General features: G+C 27.5%; 1 protein-coding gene across 1 annotated transcript in view; it reads right to left on the bottom strand.

Annotated features, from left to right (window-relative positions):
- Positions 1-14,099, bottom strand: part of LOC117181446 (acetylcholine receptor subunit alpha-like) — a 140,263-nt gene that overhangs the window by 25,281 nt on the left and 100,883 nt on the right. The window contains exons 5-6 of the mRNA XM_033374103.1: positions 11,254-11,363; positions 9,824-10,004 (exon numbers count right to left, since the gene is read on the bottom strand). Coding sequence (XP_033229994.1) covers positions 9,824-10,004; positions 11,254-11,363 — 291 coding nt within the window. The remainder of the gene's footprint in view (positions 1-9,823; positions 10,005-11,253; positions 11,364-14,099) is intronic.

The following is a 14,099-nucleotide window of genomic DNA, read 5'->3' on the forward strand; positions in this document are numbered from 1 at the left end:
TTGTTTATTTTGCAGTACCGGGAATTTTGTTTTTTGGAATTTTTAATTCATCCCGGGAATTTCATTATTTAAGAATTTTCCAATTCTGTAATATTATAAGCTGTTCGGGAATTTTCAAATTCGGGAATTTTACAGTATCGGGAATTTTATTTTGCGGAATTTTTTAGGCGTCCCGGGAATTTCATTATTTGAAAATGTTCAAAGTCCGTAATATTATAAACTGTTCGTGAATTTTATTATTCTGGAATTCTTCAATTCGGGAATTTCACAGTATCTTGAATTGCATTATTTGGAATTTTTTCAATTCGATAATATTATGAACTGTTCGGGAATTTTATTATATTGTAATTTTCCAATTTTAAAATTTCACAGTATTGTAAAGTTTGTTTTCTGGAATTTTTTCAGTTATCCGGGGATTTTCCAATTTGGTTATTTTGAAGTATCGGGAATTTTGTTTTTTAGGATATTTGAGTCGTCCCTGGAAATTCATTATTTAAGAATTTTCCATTCCGGTAAACTGTTTCTAAACTGTTCGGGAATTTTACAGTACTGGAAATTTTATTTTTCGGAATTTTTTTGTCGTCCTGGGAATTACATTATTCGGAAATTTTCCAATTCTTAATATTGTGACCTATTCAGGAATTTCATTACTCTGGAATTTTCAAAATTTGACAGTATTATGAATTTTATTTTTCGATATTTTTCAGTAATCCCAGGAATTTCATTATTCTGGAATTTTCCAATTTGAGAATTTTACCTGATTTTAAAGTATCGGGAATTTTTTTGTTGGGATTTTTCAGTCGCCCTGGGAATTTCATTGTTAATATTATAACGTGTTAGGGAATTTTATTGTGTTTGAATTTTCCAATTCGGGAATTTCACATTATCGGGAATTTAATTTTTCGGGATTTTTCAGTAATCCCAGGAATTTTATTATTCAGGGATTTTGTTATTTGGGATATTTCAGTAGTCCCGGGAATTTCATTATTCGAGAATTTTCTAATTCGATCATATAAGTTGTTCGGGAATTTCCTAACTCGGGAATTTTACATTATTTTAAAATTTGTTTTTCGGAATTTTTCAGTCGTCCTGGGCAATTCATTAATCGGGAATTTTCTAAGGGGTGATTGAAGAATCCTGAAAATAAAATTCGCAATACTGTAAAATTCCGGAAGAATTAAATTACAGAATTGGAAAATTCCCGAACAATAAAATTTTCAAAAAACAAAATTCCCGATTTTAATAATTCCCGAATAATAAAATTCCCAAACAGTTATAATATGAATCAATTGGAAAATTTCGGAATAATGAAATTTCCGGGATGACTAAAAAATCCCGAAAAATAAAATTCCCGATTCTGTAAAATTCCCTAATAATAAAATTACCAAATAATAAAATTCCCGAATAGGAAAATTTCCTAATCTTATTTTTCCGACGCCCCCCCTCTCTTTATTTACTACCTTCTAAAGCTCTTCTTCCATCCTAGGTTTCTCCGCCTCTTCTACCCTTGAATTAGGACAGGGAGGGGGCTAGAAACCGAGCTAGGAGAAGCAGGTAAAGTAGGGGACGTGTGAGGTGAATGATTAGGGGACGTAAGTGGAAGAGATATAGGGTAAGTGAGAATTGCTTAGGGAACGGAAAGTAGGTAAAATAATATTAGTGGAAATAGAAGAAGGAGTGGGAAGAAGTTGAGGGAGTATACGTAGAGGAAGAAGGGTAGTAGGCAAGGTGGAGTAGTGATGAGGAGCTTGGGGAAGTAAGAGGAAGTGTAAAGGAGAGTAGGGAGGTTTCAGAGGAAGGTTTACAGAGGCTAATATGCGGAGCAAGTATGGGAAAGGGAGTAGAGGACAAACAGGAAGGGGAATTAAGGTGAGTTGGGTTAAGAAATTAAGGTAAGTTAGGTAAGGGAATTAAGATAAGTTGGAGGAGTGAAAACAAGATGAGAATCAGGGATAGTGATAAGGAGTATCGTGGAAGGTATGGAGCGGAAAGGGATGGAGTAAGTTAAGAAGAGGAGATTAGTGAATTATTGAAGAGGATAATAAGGTATAATTGGATAGGACTGGATAGGACTGGATAGGATAGGGTAAAAAAGGACATTATAAGTTAGAAGAGTGTTAAGAGGGAAAGTGATAAGGAAGAGAACAGATTGTAACGACCCAATAACCTGAATTACTTTGACCAATTTTCTTATCCTATTATTATTTCCATCTCTTCGATATTCTTGACCTTTACCTTAAATTGTTCTTTTGTTTATTTATGAAATTTAAGGATCTCCGAGAAATTGACTTATATTTGGAATAAATGAAACATGAATAAATCAAATCCTAAAATTAGAGCAATAAAATAAGCAAAAAACTTTTTTAATCTTTCCCTTAAAACAACGCCAACAGGGCGAGTGATTGACATTTCAAGTTTCCTGTACAATCGTAATTTACGTCTCGTAGAAGTGTCTCAAGAGACTCTTTAAGTATATAACAAGCCCGCGAGTATCTTCGCGATTTTTTTTTATTTCCATTTCGAAACGAGATAACAGGCTGTGAAAACGAAACTAAAGAACCTCACGATCAAGTACCTACCTACCATTACGTGCAAGTTGAACCAGTACGAACTGAATAATGGAAAAAGTACCTGGGATTTAGAGAAAAAGTCCTCTAGAATTCTTTTATCGTTTTATTATAATGAGAAGGTATTAGTTTTATATAAAAATTGAATCGTCTTATTATTTATTTATATTATAATGATTATACAGTTTTTATATAATTTAATTTTATTCTTTTGTATTTTTATTATACATGGAGGGGAAGTGATGGAAAATTATGGAAGGGGAAGTAGAAGAAGTGCGGAGAGGTTAAGCAGATGAGGAACAAGTTAGGGAGGGGCGAAAAATGAAGTGAGGGGAGAGAGATTATTAAAGACCTTAAGGCCATGTAATGAGTAGGTCACGTGACCAGATTCCTACCTTGCCGACATTTTTATTTATTTTCCAACTTATATTTAAACGAAGCGCCACATCGAGTTGAAAATTCGGGATAATAAACAAGAAGCACTGAGAAATATGGGTCTGGTCCTAAATTTGAATCATTATAAAAAAAGTTTTTTGGTTTAAATAATTTTGTTTACTTTTTTCATAATTATTAAAATTTAGGACCGGACCCACCTTTCTTAGTCCTTCTTATTTATTATCCCAAATTTTTAACTCGATGTAGCGCTTCATGTGAAAATAAGTTGGGAAATAAAAAAAGTGGCGGTAAAGTTAGGAATCTGGTCACGTGACCCACTCGTCACATGGACTTAATCCGCCTCATTCGGCAGAAAATTAATCTTCTTGATAAGAAAACTCATATTTTTGTTACAAATTCAAATATTTGGTCTAACAATAATCTACTATGAAAATTCATTTTTGTTGTTGTGGATGACAATGTATTTATTTTAATTGAAAATTTAACTAGCCTTTTTTTGCTGTAAATGTAACTTTTTAGTTGAAAATTGATGTATTTTTGGGTAGCAAATTACTATTCTTCTTAAAAAATCCATCCTTTTATTTGAAAAATCCCTTTCTTTGTTGTTTGAAAATTATTTTTCTTAATTGAAGATTTAACTATTCAATTTTCCATTATAATTTAATTTAATTTAGTTGAATATTTGACTTTTTGGTGAAAATGATGTTATTTGTTGAAAATTTGTCTTGAAAATTCAACAATTTTGTAAAAAAGTTTTTTTTTAAATTTGTAACTAGTGGGCTGAAAGTTGAACTACTTTATCAAACATTTATTATTGGGTTGGAGATGCAAGATTTTAAGTCAAAAGTTTATTTCTCCGGTTGAAAATTTAACAATTTATCTTTACATTATTTTTCGTTTGTTAAAAAATTATTGTTTTAATTCGAAAATGTAACTATTCCATTTTCGTTTAAAAAATAATATTTTATAGTTGAACAGTCAACTATTAACTTAATAATTCACTTATTTTGTTGAAACTTCGTCTTTTTCGGTAGAAAATTAATCTATTGTGTTATGAATGAATGTTATTGTTAACAATTCAACTATTTGATTCAAATTTGATCTTTTTTGTTTAAAATAAAATAATTTAGTAAAAAAGAATATTTTTTGGTTGAAAAGTAAACTGTCTTTTGAAAATTTGTATTTTCCGTTAAGGATTTTAATATTTTGTTGAACATTTGTCTTTTTGCTGAATTCAACTGTTTTTGACTTGAAATTCAAATATTTTCCGTTTGAATTGTCGATTATTACATTTATGTTAAAAAATTTGGTTAAAAAGTCAATTATTTAGTTTAGAATTCATCATTTGAGTTGAAAAATCATTTCTTGTAGAAAATGTAAATATTTTGTAAAAAAAATCATTGTTTTTTTATTAAAAGTTTATTTTACAACCAATAATTAACCTATTCCCATTAAATATCCTTTACTTTAGTTGAAAATTTTAATATTTTAAAAAAAAATTAATTTTTTTTGGTAAAAAGTTCATTTTTGAAATTGAAAATGTACATAATTAATTTTGTGTAAAATATTGATCCTTTTTTGTTTAAATTAAACTACTTGGGTGATAATTTATCTTGTTGAAAAATTTATTTTTGAAAGGAAAATTAACCAATTTCAGTTGAAGAATTATCTTTTTATTTAAAAAATTCACCCATTTGGATCAATATTTAACTATTTTATTGAAAATTCGTTGTTTTTTAAAATTGAAAATTAGTTTTTTAAATAAAAATTTAACTATTCTTTTTTTGGTGGAATTAATGTATTTTGTTGTGAAATTTCCTTTTTTAATTGAAAATATATCTTCTTGGTTGGTGATTCATCTCTTTAGTTGAAAATTTAACTATTTTATTGAAAAATTCTTGTTTCTGATTGTTTTATTTTTAAAATGAAAATGTTTTAAATAAAAAAGGAAAAATCCTGTTGAAGAATCATCCTTTTAGTTAAAAAGTTAAATATTTGTTAAAAAAATTCTTTACCTTTAATCTTCAAAATTAAAAAATTTTAACTTATAAATCTTCAAAAAATAATAAAATTTTTAATTGAAAATCTGTCAAATAGAATCAATTTGAATTTTTAATTGTCAAAATGAAATTCCATAAATTAAAAATGTAGATCCTGAAATTAAAGAATCTTTCTACTTTTTAAGTAAAAGAATTTTCATCTTTTTATTAAAAAATTCAACTATTTTGTTGAAAATTCGTTGTTTTTTATTGAAAATTTATTTTCAAATTCATCTCTTTGGTTTGGAAAATTCATCTCTTTGGTTAAAAATTTAAATTATTTGTTGAAAAATTGTTCTTTGTTGGCTGAAAAGTAATGTTTAAACTGCAAAGTTAACTAATACATTTTTGATAAAAAAATGTATCCTTTTTAGTTAAAAATTAAACTATTTAGTGAAAAATTGATAGACCTCAGTTGAAAATTTAACTCCTTTGTTGAAATTAGATATAGTTAAATGAAAAATCTTTTTCTTCAGTAGAAAATGTATTTTCTTGATTGATAATTTATCTCTTTGGTTAAAATTTAAAATCTTTGGTTGAAAAATCGTTCTTTGGTCACTGAAATTAGTTCGTGAACTAAATATTTAACTAACAAATTTTTATTCAGAATTTACCTAATAAATTGTTGATAAATAAAAAAATAAAATAAAATAATAAATGGCGTTAATTCGATCTGAGATAGAGCTAGGCTAGGCACGTAATCGCGTTTTACGAGAAATGCCTGTCCAACCTTGAAGGTGACAGGAATGCAGAATTGGAATATCTCCCTTATTAGAAAAGGCACCCTCATAAAAAGTCCTCTACGATCTATAGGAATTTGCTATGCTAATTTGATTTCCTATTGTCAATTTGACATATAAAAATATCTAGTGAATGTCTAATAATTTAAGAAATAATCTAAGAAATCGCAAAAAAATTGACCCCCTCCCTCCCCCACCCACCATCTCAGATAATGTTATGTACATATTTTTCAAATATTTTTAGCCATGTATTATTTAATACAATTTGATTATTTACGATGAGACATCTGAATTATCATTCCTTTCTTATACAGGCAAACATTTGTCTCGTATGTAAAAAATAAAATTAATTTCCAAAAAATAAATAAATATTTTTTTATTTAAATTTTAGTTAAAATTTAAGAATTTTTAATTTTATTAATTAATTTATTGAGTTTAATTAAATATTTGAAATTAAACTATTAAAATAACGTTTAAAATTAAATATATTTGAAATATACAGATTAAAAATTTAATAATTTTATATTTTCAAAATCAAAGAATTTAAATTTTAAACGTTTAAAAATTGTAGAAAGTTGAGTTTCGAATCTTTAAAATTAAAGAGTTTTTATTTTCGAAAATTTTAAATTAGAAATAATGCAAGGGTTAAGTTTCACAATAAAAAATTCTGTAATTCTGATGATTAGAATTTTAAACTTGAACTTTAAAAAAACTCTAAATTATACATAGACTTTAAAAATTAAAGAATTTAAAAATACAAATCGTAAAAATGGAAGAATTTTTCATTTTGAATCTTTAAAATTGAAATGTTAAAGGAAAAGATTAAAATGACATATATTTAAAATATAAAGATTGATAATTGAATTAGTTTTTATTTTTTATTTAAACATTCAAGAATTTAAAATGCTAAAAATTTGAAATTTTAAAAATTTGATTAGTGAATCTTTAAATTTGAGGGCTTTTAATTTCGAAAATTTGCATTTAAAAATAATGCAAGGTTTAAGTTTTACAATAAAATATGCTGTTTTTTCATGATTAAAACTGTACAATTGAACTATTTAAAAAAATGACTCTAAATTTTACACATTAAAAATTACAGAATTTCAAAATACAAGTCGTAAAAATGGAAAAATTTTCAATTGTTCATCTTTAAAATTGAAATATTAAACAAAACGCTTAAAATGAAATATATTTGTTACTGAATAATCTTTTATTTTATATTTTCAAAATTCAAGAATTTTTCTTTTTACAATTCGGATTTGTAAAAATTTGATTTGTGAATCTTTAAAATTGAAGAGTTTTTAATTTTGAAAATTAAAAATTAAAACTAAAAGAAGTTTCAAGTGTTACAACAAAAAATTCTTTAATTTTATGATTTGAATGTTTAATTTCTTAAACTTTGAAGATTAAGAACAGAAAATTCTTGACTTTTAATCTTAAATTTTTTATGATTTTAAAATTGAAGAAATTACATTTATGAATCTTTAAACTTAAACTATTAGAAAAAAATCAAATTAAATTATTTTAAATTATATACATTGAAAATTAAAGAATTTCTAATGGCAATCGTAAAAATTGAAATTCTAAAAAATTTTAATCTTTAAAATTACGTAATTTCAAAATATAAATATTCGATATTAATAAATCTTCAATTATAAATCATGAAAATTATAAAATTTTTCATTTTGAATCTAAAAAATTCAATAAATTTTCAATTTAGGATGTATAAAATTAAATAAATTGAATTGCAAATTCTTTACTTTTAATATTCAAAAATATAAAATCTTCAATTCATATAACTTTAATATGAAAAATTTTAAATTATAAATCTTCAAAATTGAACTACGACATCTAAAAAAAAATTTTTAATTACATGATTTCAACAATAATAATTCCGAATTAATGAATCTTTAATTGTAAATCATGAAAATAATAAAATTTTTAATTGATAATCTGTAAAATTGAATCAATTTTAAATTTCAATCGGTCAAAATGAAGAATTTTGAATTATAAATTTTCAAAATCGAACTGTTTCAAAAAACGTTTAAAATCACATAAATTAAAAATATAGATCCTGAAACTAAAGAATCTTGTACTTTTTAAGTCAAAGAATTTTCAATTTTATGTATTGAAAAATCAAGAATTTTCAATTTTTAATGTAAAAAAAATCAAAAATTGTAAAAACTTTAAATATTATAAAAATAGAATTACATAATCATACTTTAATCACATTGAAAATTGAAAATCGCTTAAATTAAAAAATTTCTATTGTGAGTCCTGAAATTGAATAATTTTCATTTTTATGATTTCAAAATTTTTTAATATTATATTTTTACACTTTAAAATTGTAGAACTTTAGATTGTCAACCTTTCAGATTGAAGAGTTTTTAATTTTGAAAATTTGTAATAAAAAATTATGCAAGTTTGAAGTTTAACAATACAATTTTTTTATTTTAATGATTTGCATTTGAAATGTCTCCTAATTTGAAGATTTCCAATTCAAGACTTAAATTTTAATTTTGAAAATGATCAAAATTTAAGAAATTTTATTTATATATCTTTAAAATTGAACTATGAAAAAATTAAACTACATAATTAAAATGAAAGAAAATCTAATTACAACACGTTAAAATTAAAGAATCTTCACTTACTCTATTTTGTTGAATTTTTTATTATTATAGGATTCAACTACTTTGTTACAAATTCATATATTTGATTGAAAAATCAATTTAAAAAAATATTCGTTGTTCTTTGGTTTAAAAATTATTTTTTAAATGAAAATTTAACTATTGCCGTTAAATATTCATTATTTTATTTTAAAAATTCATCTTTGAGATTAAAAATTAAAATATATATTTCGGGGTAAAAAATTTACCCATTTCTGTTAAAAATTAAATTAATTGGTTGAAAAATTATCTTCTTTAGTCGAAATTTCAATTACTTCGTTGAAAAATAATGTATTTTGTTGAAAATTTAACTATTTTGTTAGAAAATCGTGTTTTTAGTAAAAAAAAATAACGTTTGAACTAAAAATTTAACTACTTAATTTTTTGTGGTAAATTTATCCTTTTTATTTAAAAACTCAGTTATTTGATTGTAAATATAATTAAAAATTGAAAAGTTTTCAATTCTATATTTTAAAAATTAGAAATTTTAAATTATGCGATTTTTTTCTTTTTTAAATAATAAACTCTGTACTTTTGTTTTTCAAAATCATCCAAATTAAGGAATTTTTATTCATACATCTTTGAAATTTAATAGTTCTCAGTTGTGAATTTTAAAAATTAAACTATCAAAAAAATTTAATATATATCATCCTAAATTATTTGCGTTAAAAATTTAAAAATTGTTAATTGTAAATCGCTTAGATTAAAGGAATTTCAATTATTTTAAATTCTATATTTTGAAAATTCAAGAATGTTCTATTTTAAAATTGTAGAACTGTAAATTGTAAATCTTTAAAATTGAAGAGTATTTAATTTCGAAAATTTGTGATTAAAAAATATGAAAATTTTTAGTTTTACAATGAAAAATTCGGTGTTTTTGATGATTAAAAATATAATTCTTAAAAAATAACAAATAAATTGAAATGGATTTAATTTGGGCGATTTAAATTGAAAACTCTTGAATCTCCAATTAATATATTTTATTTTTCCAAAATTCATTTAAAATAATAAATTTTGCATTAACGAACAGATTTTTTTGTATCCCCCACAACAAAATCTGTAAAATAATTCACGGATGGTCCCGAAACTGAAAAATGGAAAGATTTTTGAAAAAATTTTCTTGGATTATTGCTTCCGGTTATAAGATAGGTAAAAATTCCTTATAACTCGATTTTTAGGAAATAAAAATTACTTTAAAAGAACGCGTTCCAGAACTCTTTACAACTAATATTTCACGAGAAATTAATTTGTTAATTAAGGGTAGCATGCACTCTAAAATCGAAGTTTATCAAGAAGTTTGACATTTTACTTCAAGTATGGGAATTTGAAATTTATTTTCAAAAATAATAAGGGCGTGATAATTCAGAAAAAAAAATAGAGCAACTAATAGAAAAAAATAAATTTTTTAAGTTTACCTGAAAGCCATCGTACGTCCATGATCCGAATTTCATGACGCATGTTTGTTCGTCGAATGGAAAGTACTCGACATCAATTTCACAGGAAGACTTGTAAATCGCCGGTGGTTTCCACTCGACTCTACCCGTGTAATTTAAAGTTGCTTTTGTCGCCAGCGTCACCTCGAAATTACCATCGGCACTGGAAAAAAATAAAATTTTAAATTATATCAAATTTTATCACGATTTTCAAGTTTTATTCATTTTTAGAGTCACAACTCATAAATTAAAACTCACAACTCACAACTCACAACTCACAACTCACAACTCACAACTCACAACTCACAACTCACAGCTCACAACTCACAGCTCACAGCTCACAACTCACGGCTCACAACTCACGGCTCACAAATAAGGGAAGTGAGAGGAAGTAAGCTCAAATGTGGAGGTAAGTGAGAGAAGGGGAAAGTAGATGAGGAAGAAGTTGGAGAAGGGAGGGGAAGCGTAGAAGTAGGGGAGGAAAATTATGGTAGGAGGAGGTTTGAACATTTATTTACGCCTTAACAGGTTTCTGTGCACAAATAAATTTTTATCCTGCGCTATTCGGGTTCGCTTTTTTAAATTTCAAAAAGATTTATTTGTTTGGATTTTTGAGAAAAAATTTGGTTAGTTTTTTATTTAACAACAAAGTTGACAGATTAATTTTTAAAATTGATCAAATAAGGAGGCTTCATATAAAAATAATTTCCAATGTATGGTAATAATTTTAAGAAATGTTTTATTACTTTATAAATAAATTAATAAACTAAAGTTTGGATATTTTTTAACGGATAAGATCATTTTTATTACAAAATCAACTAAAAGTCTCTTTCGAATGCATTTTTGATATGTCAATTTTTGAATTCATAAGAATTAATAATTATTTGAACAATTTTCATAAAAAAATTCAGAGTTTTTTTTTCAATGACTAGGCATCCAAAAGGTTATTAGTCTATCAAAACTGTGAATTTTTAAATAAAAATCGTTCGAACATTTGCCAAATATCATATATTTTTAATAAGTCGTGATTAAACATTGCCAATTCCGAAAAAAACTTTTGTTTATTAATTTGTTTACAAAGTAATAAGCAATTTGTTTTAATTACTTCCATCTCCTGCACATTATTTCTACATAGTTTTAGAACAGATATAAGATTTTGTTTAGTAAAAATAAAAATCTTGAATAAAATTGTACTTCTAAAAAATAAAAAATAAATGAAAGATCTCAATTTTGTTGTTAGATAAAAAATCGTACAAATTTTTATAAATAATCCAAACACACCAATCTGTTTGAAATTTTGAAAATCATTCAGAAACCCCAGTGTACGTCAGGTTCTTTAATTTTTTCAAAGTATTGTAATTTTTTATGGAAAAAGAAAATATTTTTAATCGATAATTATAAATTAATCTTACTTGTTATATAAAACTATATCAGGTCTCCAAATATGATCAGAGGGCACATGCAGCATTTCCACTCCACCGTACTCCTTGGGATCCCACTTGAGTTTGTAATCGTACCACGACTGAAACAAAATAAAAAAATAATTTGAAAAATTGAAATTTCGAAATTTTTACTACAGTGAGAAAAAATAGAGCTTTTTAAGAAATTATTTAAATTAAAAACTAAAATGATAAAAGATGAAAGAAAAAGAAGGCCACCTCGAAATATTTTTTCTTATTTTTTATCGTCCCTTTTATTTATTCTTAATCTGAATAAAACAAAATATTAAACATTTTACCAGCATTGCGGCGTTTATTCAAAACACTTTTTGAAATAAAAAATAAATTTTTATTATGGATTTTGACTGATTAAAAAATTTGTTTTTATTGTAATGAAAAAAGAGTTTTGAATGAACATCGAAACGTTGATAGACTTTCGTAATAATTTTTTAGTTGTAATGCAAAAATGTAGGATAATTTGAAATATAGGTTGATGGGATGAAAGCTGGATGGGCACTATGTGGGAGCTGAATAGGAGAAGATAGGATTAGATCTTTATAGTGAAGGAGGAAACGAGATGGGAGATAAATGGAAGATTTATAGGAGAGGATGGGGTCAAAATTAAGCTGCATGAGAGCCGTATAGGAGACGATGTGAACTAGATAGTCGTTGTATAGATGGAGAGTTGATGAGATGGGAACTGGATGGGAACTAAATGGGTGCTCAATAGGAGAAGATGGGTTGCGACGGGAGCTGTATATTAGGGAAGAATATAGGATGGGAGCTGTATAATAGGGAAGAACATGAGATAGGAGCTGTATAGTATAAGAGGAGAGGGGATGGGATTTAAATTGGAGGTGTATATGAGAAGAGTTAATGGAATGGGAGCTGGATGGAAACTAGATGAGAGCTGAATAGGGGGATATGGGACGGGATGTAAGTTGTGCAGTAGGGCAGAAGATAAGATGAGAGTTAAATGGGAGGTTTATAGGAGGAGATGGGATGAGAATGAAGCTACATGGGAGCTCTATAGGAGGGGATGGGATGGGAATTATATCGTAGCTGTATAGCAGGAGGAGATGGGATTGGAGTTGTATAGTAGGGTAGGAGATGGGATGCGAGCTGTATATTGGGTGAGGAGAATAATGGGAGGTAAATGGGAGATGTATAGAAGGGGATGGGAATGAAGCTGCACGTGAGCTGTATAGGAAGGGATGCAAACTAGATAGTAGATAAATAGGAGGAGAGTTGATGGAATAAGAGTTTAATCGGAAATAGATAGAGCTGGACAGGAGGAGATGGCACGGGATCTGCATAATAGAGAAGAAGATGGGATGGGAACTAAGTGGGAGGTGTATAGGAAAGAACGGGATCGAAATGAAGCTGCACGGAAGCTGTATAGGATAGGATGGGAACTGGGTGGGAGTTGTATAGGAGTGGAGAGAAGTTCAGAGAACGGAGTGGGATGGGAGCTGTATTGCAACTGTATAGCAGGGAGCTATATAGTAGGGAAGGTGATTAAATGGTACCTGTAGGAGAGTTTCATAAAAGGAAAGGGGAAGAGAGCTAGACAGGAAGGCATGGAACGGACTGGGAGTTAAATGGGAGCTGTGTAGGAGAGGATCGGATCTGTATAGCAGAGAAGCAGATCGGATGGAAGCTAGATGGTAGATTTATAGAATGGGTTGGGTCGCCACAAGAGCTGGAGGGTAGCTTTATAAAAGGTGGATGGATGAGATAAGAGCTAGTCGGTAGCTGTATAGAAGGAGAGGAGATAGGATAGTACCTTCATAGGGGTTGGATGCGATAGTAGCTATAGGATAACTTTAAAGCTGATTAGAAGTAGAACAGGGATGATACAGGAACTAGATGGGAGCTAAGTAAGAGTGAATGGGAAGCGAGCTGTATAGTAGGGAAGGAGATAGAAGAGGAGCTAGATAGGAGATATATAGAAGACCATGGAATGGGACGAGAATTGGGTGGGAGTTGTATAGTAGGGAACGTGATGGGATAGAAACTAAATGGTTGCAGTACAGAAGTGAGAGGATGGGATAAGAGCGGTATAGGTATGGAGGGGGTACGAGTAAAGAATATAGAATGGGATGGAGTGGGATGTGATGGGATAGGATGGGATGGGATGGGATGGGATGGGATGGGATGGGATGGGATGGGATGGGATGGGATGTCAACTAGTTTGATTAATTTTTTAATTATTTTAATTTCCAAGAATTTCGAAGTCAAATTTGAATATTGGACATTAAAAGTGAATACAAATTTTGATATATTCTGAATATAATTTCTGATTTTTTGGTATCGTATTTCGTATTACGTGAGAGAAAATAGCTTTGTATACTTTTACGAGAAGCATAATGTGCGAGAAAATAATGTAGTATTGGTGGGGTTGTTCAGCACTTTAGAACTACCCTGTAACTGTAACTCGAGCTCGTATCTCGGCAGTAACCCCAGTGTTAGTGTTCTAGTGTTTCGCAGGTTTTCCTGGAGGCATTTTTCGACAAAATGCTATGTTAGATTGTTAGATATACAACGAGGGGAGAAAAGCCTATATTCTCTCAGAAAGACAGTATTATTTGAATAGATTTTTGTAGCGAATAGACAAATTCTGAAGTTTCGCACATTCAAATAAATAAATATAAAAATCTATTTCGGAAAGGATTGCTTTGAAAAAATTACCTTGCTTTAACAATTCAATTTTTTTCAATAATATTCTCTTCGGATACTGCTAAAAAGTTTTTTTTTAATTTCCAATCTTTTTTCAACTTTTCAGTTAGAGCGAGGAAATGATAAACTAAGTATAACAA

This window comes from Belonocnema kinseyi, chromosome 10 (assembly GCF_010883055.1).
Source record: "Belonocnema kinseyi isolate 2016_QV_RU_SX_M_011 chromosome 10, B_treatae_v1, whole genome shotgun sequence".
Classification (NCBI taxonomy): Eukaryota; Metazoa; Arthropoda; class Insecta; order Hymenoptera; family Cynipidae; genus Belonocnema; species Belonocnema kinseyi.